Source organism: Notolabrus celidotus, chromosome 20, assembly GCF_009762535.1.
Source record: "Notolabrus celidotus isolate fNotCel1 chromosome 20, fNotCel1.pri, whole genome shotgun sequence".
Taxonomy (NCBI): domain Eukaryota; kingdom Metazoa; phylum Chordata; class Actinopteri; order Labriformes; family Labridae; genus Notolabrus; species Notolabrus celidotus.
Genome location: NC_048291.1, coordinates 1,215,410 through 1,225,497, shown reverse-complemented (window position 1 = coordinate 1,225,497; position 10,088 = coordinate 1,215,410). Strand labels below are relative to the sequence as shown.

The 10,088-nt window shown below is 41.6% G+C and overlaps 1 protein-coding gene across 1 annotated transcript; it reads left to right on the top strand.

Annotated features, from left to right (window-relative positions):
• The first annotated feature begins 1,813 nt into the window (after positions 1–1,813).
• Positions 1,814–9,135, top strand: gcat (glycine C-acetyltransferase). Its single transcript, XM_034711628.1, has 9 exons — positions 1,814–2,102; positions 3,702–3,832; positions 3,908–4,009; positions 4,104–4,250; positions 4,883–5,037; positions 5,627–5,709; positions 6,036–6,207; positions 7,991–8,112; positions 8,200–9,135. The coding sequence occupies exons 1-9, from the start codon at positions 1,883–1,885 to the stop codon at positions 8,349–8,351; spliced, it is 1,284 nt and encodes a 427-aa protein (XP_034567519.1). The 5' UTR covers positions 1,814–1,882; the 3' UTR covers positions 8,352–9,135.
• Positions 9,136–10,088: the final 953 nt, after the last annotated feature.

The window sequence follows — 10,088 nt, the reverse complement described above, 5'->3', positions numbered from 1 at the left end:
AAGCTTTATCAAAAAGGAAAGTTTGAAGCCTACTCTTAAAAGTAGAGAGGGTGTCTGCCTCCCGGACCCTGACTGGTAGATGATTCCAAAGGAGAGGGGCCTGATAACTGAAGGCGCTACCTCCCATACTACTTTTAGAGACTTTAGGAACGATGAGAAGGCCTGCATGTTGGGAGCGTAGCTGTGAGCTCTTCCATGCTATGACCATTTGATTGTTTTGTTTTATAAATCCAAAGCAACTTGTCCCAAAATTACAAAAAACAAACTTTATCTTGAGATTAAAAGATAAAAAAGTTGATATCTTACAAAGACAAGAAATAGCTCATTAACAAGGGAAAACTAGCATTGTTATACCAAGATAAAGAGATACAGTTAATGAGATTTCAAGCTTAGCAAACTGAGATTACTCACCAGATTGGGAAAACCATTGTTGCTATCCCAGGATTACAGGATAAGCCAAGAGAACAACCAACAGAGGACTTGTTATCCTTTAACACCAGCATTATCTCGACATTAGAAGATATTAAAGGTACAGTGAGTAGAAATGGGAAAGTTTAGTGGTCATATATTACCCTGAAACACTCCCGTGCTCACCCTCCTGTCTGTGAGGCGACGGTGGCCTTAGTGGACAAAAAGCTCCTGTAATGCAGGAGTAATATGATCCTCCATATGACAGGTTTTTACCTTCAAAAAGTATCAGTGCAGTTTATTTTGCACACAACTGCTCTTCTTCTTCTTCTTCCAACAGTGCATCTTAGATGGCAACTCACTGAATACAAAAAACGTGCATGTTACTAGTTTGTCATTCTGAGTTGTTGTAGAAACATGGTGGTTCAAAACGGCGATGCAAAATGGAAGGGGACCCATCACAATGTGCATATAAGTTCATAAAATCAAAACAGTATTTGGATCAGGTGATTGTACACTCATTTAAACACACTTATGATTATTATGCTCAATTTCTACCAAGTCTATTCTGAAAAATATCACACATTGTACCTTTAAAGTCTTTAAGAGCTCAAGAAAAAAAACTGGATAAAAACAGTGTTGTTATCTCCAGATAATGTCAAATATTAATGAAGATATTTGAGAAACTAACAAGGAAGTACCTGTTATTTGGGGTTATCAGGTGTTGTTATTAAGATATAAGTGGAAATCTCAAGAAAAGCAGTATCAAGTAGAGGTCAATCATTATCTTTCTTATGATTAGGAGTTATGATTATTAGTGTTTTTTAATGAGCAATTTAAAACTGAGTACCAAACAATATCATAACAGGTCCAAGATGTACTGCATAAGTCATACTACATGCCTTTTTGAGTCAAAGGTCTGTTATTATTATTATTGTTCTTGTTGGTAGCATTATAACTTTTATTAGCATTATTAATAGTATTATTTTTAATATATTAATTTTTCTGTGAGCCTTGAATTTTGTTGTTTTGTTCTGAAGATGATAAAATAATACAAATAAAAAATATATATAGAAAAAATAAAATAAAAGGTCCAAGATGTTAAACTACTATGTGAGTTAGTGTGTGTAGAGAGGTAAAAATGACGGTTCAACACAATACAATATTTATCTATAAACCTGCTGTTTTAAAAATTAAGTTTTTAGTAGTTCTGATGATTAAAATTAGAGTAAATTAAGTTTAAAAGCTGTTCAAGTTTATATAAGGCAACATGTTGCTACCTCAGTAAATCTGGACCCCTGAGTTTACACACTGAGCTCTGATTGGACAAAAAAGGCCAACTGGCAATTTCCCTGCCCTCTGATTGGTCCATCACACACACGCCCCCTCTGTGTTACATGACGTAGCCCCGCCTTGTCTTTAGTCTTTACGTCCAGGGTTCCTGCTTCACGTTTACACCTTCAGAGTCACCGTCATGTCTCTCGGTAAAGCTGCCCGGGGCTTAGTGCAGCCTCTCCGGGGCGTCCTGCGGCCCTCGGCCCCGGCTCTGACCCGGAGATACGCTGCGGTCTCTGAAGCCAGAGTTCTGCTGGAGGGCGAGCTGGACGGGATCCGGGCTGCGGGGACCTGGAAGGCGGAGAGGGTCATCACGTCAAAGCAGGGACCGCAGATCAACGTGGACGGCAGCCGGAGCAGTGAGTCCACAAACCCCGTTTACAATAACACTAATGTTAATGACAGCTGCTGGTCCCTGAACGCACCACGGGGAACATGAAGGTGTTCTCTGCTCTGTTTGTTTGTTTTTGGCTCTCTGCCTGGAAGTTATCTTGTTATGTCTCAACTTTAGTTTACCTAAGTCACCTCAGGTTACCAGAGGACAAGCTGACTAACTTTAGTCCAGACTAAAACAAACTGTTGCATTCACTGACTCCACTCAAATTAAATATCTGGTATTATTTAAATGTATTTAATATCTTATAAAAACTTACATGTATCTCCAAAGGCCTTTTGTTCGTGCTCTTGCTCTCTGCAGGTGATAACTTGTTATTTTTGTGCACATTTTTTTTACACTTTGGGACTTCCGGTACCCCAAATTTTAATATTTACTGCATTGATATAAGTTTCCAATTAAAGCTGATTATTATTATTATTTTTGAAGAACCTGCCCACTTTATTTTTCTCCCTTTGTTGCTTGATTTCTTGGAAAGGTGCTTAATAAAATATCATTATTGTTATTATAATATCTGTTATTATAATTACCTTTTATTATGTTACTTGGTCCAACTCCAGAAATATCTCTGTGTTAAGCAGAACAGCCCTTTAATGCACTTTCTTGCACTTTTGTACATTTATATGTGTCTGTTATTTATATCTATAATTTGTTATGAACTTTGTTTTTACCTGCCGGGGACTACAGATTAAAATTAGCCTTATATACATGGATGCTATGCTGAAATGTTAATTAATATGCACTGTGCCTTTAAAAGAAAAGAGAGAAATAAACTAAAAAGTCACAGTGTTGTAAGTTTTAGTGGTAGTATGGATGGTAATGGTAAATGGACTTGTATTTTTCCAGTCTGTCAGACCACTCAAAGCCCTTTACACTACTCGTCACATTCACCCATTCATACCCATTCACTCACTGATGGTAGAGGCTGCTACAGTAAGGGACCATCAGTGTCAGCTGATCTCATTTGTTCACATTCACACACCTCTGAACAACAGAGGGAGCAATTCAGGGTTCAGTGTCTTGCTCAAGGACACTTCAGCATGTGACTGCCAGAGCTGGAATCAAACCGGCAACCTTCTCATTGATAGACGACCGACTCTACCCACAGCCAGTCCAGATATCCAACATACAACCCCTAAGAATATTTATTAAGCTGTTCTTTATTCAGTTTAATCCATTTTGTGCACAAATATTTAAAAAACATCCCAAAAGAAGAAGCGTACTCAGACCTGTATGTAACCCTAAAGTCCTCCAGCAGCTGCTTACCTTTCACCTGCTTGCCGTCCTGCAGAGAGCCGGTGTTTACTCTGCAGGATGAACCTTTGCCAAAGACTGACACTGCTGATTTATGAATGGTCCTTTGACTTTCGGCCGTGACCGCTGGTTTGTGAAAGTGACTGTTTTTATTGAACCGAAGGCGACCACAAAGACCCGGGCTTTGTTCCTTTTGTTCTGCGTGTGGCTTCTGTTTTTCTTTACTTGAAACAGAGCTGTATTTTGAAAAGGAAAGTGCAGAGTAACAGATTCAAACAGTGACCTTTCATCTCCTGTCTCTCTCTCTCAGGCATATTGAATTTCTGCGCCAACAACTACCTGGGTCTGTCCAGCCATCCTGAGGTGGTGCAGGCGGGGATCGAAGCTCTCCAAACGTACGGAGCAGGATTGAGCTCCGTCAGGTTCATCTGTGGCACACAGGTAACGTAGCTGATGACACATTCATGTATATATAACCACACATGCATGTCTGTTATTTAATCTTTGTGTTCACAGGATCTGCACAAGAACTTGGAGCAGAAGTTGGCAGAGTTTCATGAGAGGGAGGACTGCATCCTGTATGCGAGCTGTTTTGATGCCAACGCTGGTCTGTTTGAGGTTTGTCCCCCTCTCATGTTGAGCTGCAGTGAATAAGAACACACAGGCGTCCTCTGTTCTAGTTAGTAAAGTGTCGTATTGCTGTGAACACCAGGTGCTGCTGGGCCCAGATGATGCAGTGCTGTCTGATGAGCTGAACCACGCCTCCATCATCGATGGGATCCGTCTGTGTCGAGCTCAGAGGCTGCGCTACAAACACATGGACCTCAGTGACCTGGAGAAGAAGCTCCAAGAGTCTCAGGTGTGTGTGTGGACCTGAGTCCCTAGGGGGACTTAAGGTGGAAACAGGGGAGTGAGTGGGTTGTGACTGTCCACTTATTAAGCAGCTAAGTACTCACTGTTATGTTAGCCTGGAGGTTTTAGTGTGACATGATGAACAGAGTCATGAAATGCTCATTTAAAGACTGATAAGGTGATTTTCTTCATGTGGAAACATCAGGGAGAGATGTTGCTTTCCAAGAAGTCCATCACAGCCACTACAACGCTAACTCTCCTCTTTCACAGGTCGGCAAACATAGTGAGGGTTAAGTTTCTGTCTGTTAGTCTCTTTGTTTCTATAAGTGTGCTTTCTATCGGCCCTGATCTGAGGACTGCTGACGGATTGTTTGAATTTTACTGGTTTAATGTCAGAGGGGATTTTTTTGGTACTGTGACAGCTCCATTCTGACCCCTCATCCCTCCTCAGAGACACTTTTAGTATTTAATGGACGTCAGTCTGAGTTTTATGGTCCGTAGAAATCCATTACCCCGAGGTGACAGGGGTCAGGTGACAGGGGTCAGGTGACAGGGGTCAGGTGACCGGGTCAGGTGACCGGGTCAGGTGAGGGTCACAGTATTGATCAGCCTCTGATCACACGTCTCTGTCCTCCTCAGTCGTCTCGGATGCGCCTCATCGTGACGGATGGAGTCTTCTCGATGGACGGGGACGTGGCTCCTCTAGAGGGAATCTGTGACCTGGCCGATCAGTACGGGGCCATGGTGTTTATAGACGAATGCCACGCAACCGGGTTCCTGGGGACCAGAGGAAGGTGGGTTGGACTCTGATGGACCAGAAACCCAAAACGAATATGCTGTTTTTGTCTTCTAGCTTTTAATTTGACTGTAAGATGTTTAAAAGTCTGACATTTGAACTAAACACTTCTTCTTCTGGCTCCTTTATTTCAGACGTTTCAAACGATATGTTGACTTGAGTCATAATCCTTGTACTTCTGTGACCATGTCTTTTTTTTTTTTTTAAGTTATGTTTTTTGGCATTTTTGCCTTTAATTATAATATAAGATATACTTTATTGGTCGCCCATTGGGGGAAATAGAATAGAATAGAATAGAATAGAATAGGACAGCTGAAGAGAGACAGGAAATGTGGGGAGTAGAGAGCGGGGGAAGACATGCAGCAAATCATCAACCGGCTGGGAGTCGAACCAGCGACCTCTGCAACGAGGACTGTAGCTTCTATATGTGGGGCGCTTAGACCGCTAGGCCACCAGCGCCCCAACCATGTCTTTTTTGGACATGACCAGTCGATGTTGCCAGAATAAAAGCATCTTAATAAAGTGAAGCTCCATTCTTTCTTATCATCAGGAGATAAACTGATGTCTTGACTCTGTGTCGTTCTCAGAGGGACAGACGAGCTCCTGGGAGTGATGGACAGAGTTCACATTGTAAACTCCACTCTGGGGAAAGCCCTGGGAGGAGCAGCAGGTGAGTCTCCTTCAGTCTGTCCCTCCTGTTACAGCTGGGATTACAGTGTGACGTCTCGTTCAAACTCAATAATTAAACACTTTTTTTTAATGCAGGAAGTAGAGTTTGAAAATGTTGTGTTGTGGTTTCTGTGGAGTGTAAAGTTTCCAGTTTACCAGCAGAGTCAGAGGAAGTATAAAAACACCCAAAGCAAGCTAGCTGTGTCACCTAGCCTTATGCTAAGCTAGCTATGCCAGAAAATGAACAAGACGTGCTCCAACAGTTTTTAAAAAAGAGATATTATTGATCTATTTCTGTTGGTATTGATCTGCCTTGTCTTCTTGAAGGTGGTTACACAGTGGGTCCGAAGCCGCTCATCGACCTGCTGAGGCAGCGCTCCAGACCCTACCTGTTCTCTAACTCCCTCCCCCCTCCGGTGGTGGGCTGCGCCACCCGCGCCGTGGAGCTGCTGCTCGCCTCCAACGAGATCGCACAGAGCATGACGGCCAAAACCATGAGGTGGGTTAATGTTGGAGTCAGGGTGGAGATTCTTTATCTGTGGTGTGGAGAGATAAATGATGGACTACTTTCTGTGGATTAGATTAACATGAGGTGTGATCAGGTCGTTCCTGGTGTTGCTTTTGTTGCTTAGAATGAATCAGTGTTCTATTCTCCTTCGATGTGTTCTCTTCACTTCTGTTAGAAGTTCCATTGTTCTGAATGTGTCGGTGGATTTAATGCATTTTCCATCTTGTTTTCTAACCTTGTTCAGTAACGCCCACATGTCGCCTTCAGGCTGTTTAACAACTCAGAGCAACTTGATCTTAACCTTCCTTTTTAATGCGTGTGACTGAAATAGACTGACTATAGGGAAGCTGAAATACTTCATGGGTGCAATCCATAGACTTTATAAAATATGGAGGTAGTCGCCGTGATGTCACCCATCTGTTCCTGAGCGCTGTTTTGAAGCTGATCGGCGGCGGCAGCCATATTGGAAATGCTGAACTCAACCTAACTTAGACCGTTTTCAAAACCGCCTACTATCCTAGCAGTACGGACTGATTTGGTCTAAATTCAGTATGTAGTATGTGAACCAGAGCAAAATCTGCAGTATGCCAAAACTCCCCAGATTTCTACTGATTCGGGAACATTTCACAGTCTGCATCACGTACTGTTTCCCACAATGCACAGCGCTCGTTCTGCTTTTTCTGCCCTCCTCTTTTTTTTTGAGGGGTGCACTCAGTATTTGGTGCTGTGAAAATTATTAAATTCCATATAAACCACTTCCTAACTTTTTAAATCAGAAGTGATTCTAAAGAAGCGGTTTATCTATCAGCTCGGACGTTGTTTACTTCTGCTTTCCAAAACCGAAAATCCAGTGACGTCTGACCCAGCGTACTGCAGAACAGATCCAACAGAACAGACAGACTACAGACTACATTCAAACGCAGTATGTAGAAGGCTGTTTCAAAAACAGCCTAAAGGGGGACGTAAAGGGGCGGAGTTTGAGCCTCCTAGCCAACAGCTATGTGTTCCCACCTGTCAGTTAAATCAGTCATGTCCTTATTTGGGCAAAACTCATAATCTTAATATCTTTTGAACTGTCATGTTATAAATAAATTCACCCCTGTACAGTGTGTGCAGATAGAGAGATTAGCTATGAATCAATCAATCAATCAATCAATCAATCAATCTTTATTTGTATAGCGCCAAATCACAACAAACGTTATCTCAAGACTCTTTTACAAACATAGGAGGTCTAGACCACACTATGTCAAATTATGAACAGAGACCCAACACCAAGACAGGGTAAGACTCAGTCTGACCCCACCTTAATCCACCATGAGCATTGCACATCGCAGTATTTAGCTAGTTACAGTGGTGAGGAAAAACTTCCTTTTAACAGGCAGAAACCTCAGGCAGAACCAGACTCATGTTAGACAGCCATCATGCCTCGACTGAGTTGGGTCTGGAAAGACAGATAGAGGGGAGTAAGAGAGAGAGGTGATAGTGATATGAAGATCCAAGCTGTTTTTTGAACCAGGCTGTAAACATGTTTATTTCTGCTGCAAAGATCGTCTTCTTTGAATGGGTGTGTATGTGGTTTCTGGTGTTTCTGCAGCCAGCCTCTAGTGGACACTCCCTGAACTGCAGTTTATAACACTTCCGCATGGGCTTCATATTTTGAGACCGGAGGTTGCCGCTTGGTACGGTCATGGAAACAATCAGTAAAACATGGAGGTGTAGCTCTCAGGCCCTCAGTAACCCTGACTGTAATATGTTCTCTGTGTTGTTCACTCAGGTTCAGGAACAAGATGACGGAGGCCGGCTTCACCATCGGAGGCTCGGCTCACCCGATCTGTCCCGTGATGCTTGGCGACGCACGGCTGGCCTCTGTGATGTCGGACGATATGCTAAAGCTAGGTGAGTCCGCAGTGCATCTAAACATCTTTGAATGCTCAGAAACTAATGCAACAGAAAACGTATCTCACACGTTTATTCTCTCCTCAGGAGTCTATGTGATCGGATTCTCCTTCCCCGTCGTCCCGAAAGGCAAAGCCAGGATCCGCGTCCAGATCTCAGCCGCCCACACAGACGCAGACATCGACCACTGCGTGGACGCTTTCATCCAGACCGGCAGGAAGCACGGGGTCATCTCCTGAAAGCACAGAGAGAGAGGATGATGACATGCTGCAGCCAGTATGAAATACTGAACAGTGGACGCTCGCTCCTGCTCACCAGGCTGCCTGACCCGTGAACGCTTTCCGTGGAAATATTAGTTACATTTGTAGGTCAAAGGAGGTGTTGTTATTTTTGTGTTTTGCTAAGCTGAATAAAGCTACTTTGCTAACATTTGTTGGTGTAAATATAAATACATACACACGGAGCTGATGTTGTTGCAGTATAATTTGTGAATGCACAGGTACAATGTTTCTACGAAGCCCTCTTATATCCAGTCATTCATCTGTTCAGCAGAAGTTTGATTTGAAGGAAAACTTCAGCAGCTTTAGGAAGGAGGTCATTAAAAACCTCAACATTCAACTCATCAAACCAAACCAGTGAAAGAAACACGAGACACATTTTTTATCAGCATGATTTGTGATGTAGTATCTAGTTTAAAGTGAACTGTTGTCTAATATTAGTCTTATTGAATGTCGGATGCCTTTTGCAATTCCAGACTTTGCATATGAGAAACAGACCATATTCTTAGATTTTGGATGCCTGTAATGCTCAGATGGGCCTGAAAAGATCAGAAAACATCAGGCCTTTATTTGAAACAGGCTTATATTAGAGACAGGCCATTCATTTTACATTAAAGCTCCTGTGAGGAACTTCTGGTTTGTGGTGATTTTGGCGCCCTCCTTTGGACAAAGCTCTCTTATCTCTGCTGATCTTGTTCTGTATAAGGAAAGTCGTGTTTTCTGATGAAAGATCTCTTCCTGCTTTCTCTTTAACTCTGTTTCGCTTTCTTTAAAGTCTATTTCTTCGCCATGCTGCAGCTCACTTCAACAAATACCCAACACACAGCTTTTATTCAAGCATTAAAATGACTTTATAGAAATTTGATTTAACCTTCATTTAACCAGATTAAAGACCCATTGAGATCGAGACCTCTTTCACAAGGATGACCTGGCCAAGAGAGGCAGCAACATACGTCATAGTAAACAAAACAGACAGATAACAACAACAAACATTAAAATATAAAATACAAACAATTTGATAAAATAAAGTGCAGAAGTTATTTTACAGTAACAATTTAAGAACACAGGCACTGCTTGAAGGATTTCGACTGATGCTTGCGCTGAAGGTCTCATAAAAAGATACGTGTTCATTTCAACATTTCATAGTCGGCTAAAAACTCCTCACAGGAGCTTTAAATGGCTTCTAGAAGTACTTGCAATTTTCTACAAAGTTAATAATAAATGTATAACATGGTTCATATCTTCATGGGTGTATTCAGGTAAAGCCTTTTATTGCTTGTTTCAGCATCTTGCCCGACCACCTGCTCTTATTTAAGAACATATAGTAAGTAATGTTAAATATGAACTTCTATGAAGGAACTGGGACACTTATTAATACATTATGTCAGTTTATTTGAGTAGGAACACTAAATATTACAATATAACAACATCACAAGTTATTTTAAGTAAGTAAAAACAACTTGTTCGAAGTCCTTAAACACCCAGATGAGTATTATTCCAACAATAATTTAATGTTAATGCTGTGTTTATGGTTTTTAAGGAGAGACATCCATAAAAACAGCATCAATAATATTTGAGAATGTTAGAATAAGTGTTTATATTTATTTAAAATGACCTCTGCTTTTAAAAACTGCAGTTAAATTAACATTTCTTTGTTGTCTCTTCTTCCTCCTCCTTCTCGTGTCGTTTTCGCGCCAT

Coding starts and splice junctions, on each gene's coding strand:
- gcat (XM_034711628.1), top strand. CDS start 1,883: ATGTCTCTCGGTAAAGCTGCCCGGGGCTTAGTGCAGCCTCTCCGGGGC. Junction 3,833..3,907: donor GGTTCATCTGTGGCACACAG/GTAACGTAGCTG, acceptor TTGTGTTCACAG/GATCTGCACAAGAACTTGGA. Junction 5,038..5,626: donor TTCCTGGGGACCAGAGGAAG/GTGGGTTGGACT, acceptor TGTCGTTCTCAG/AGGGACAGACGAGCTCCTGG.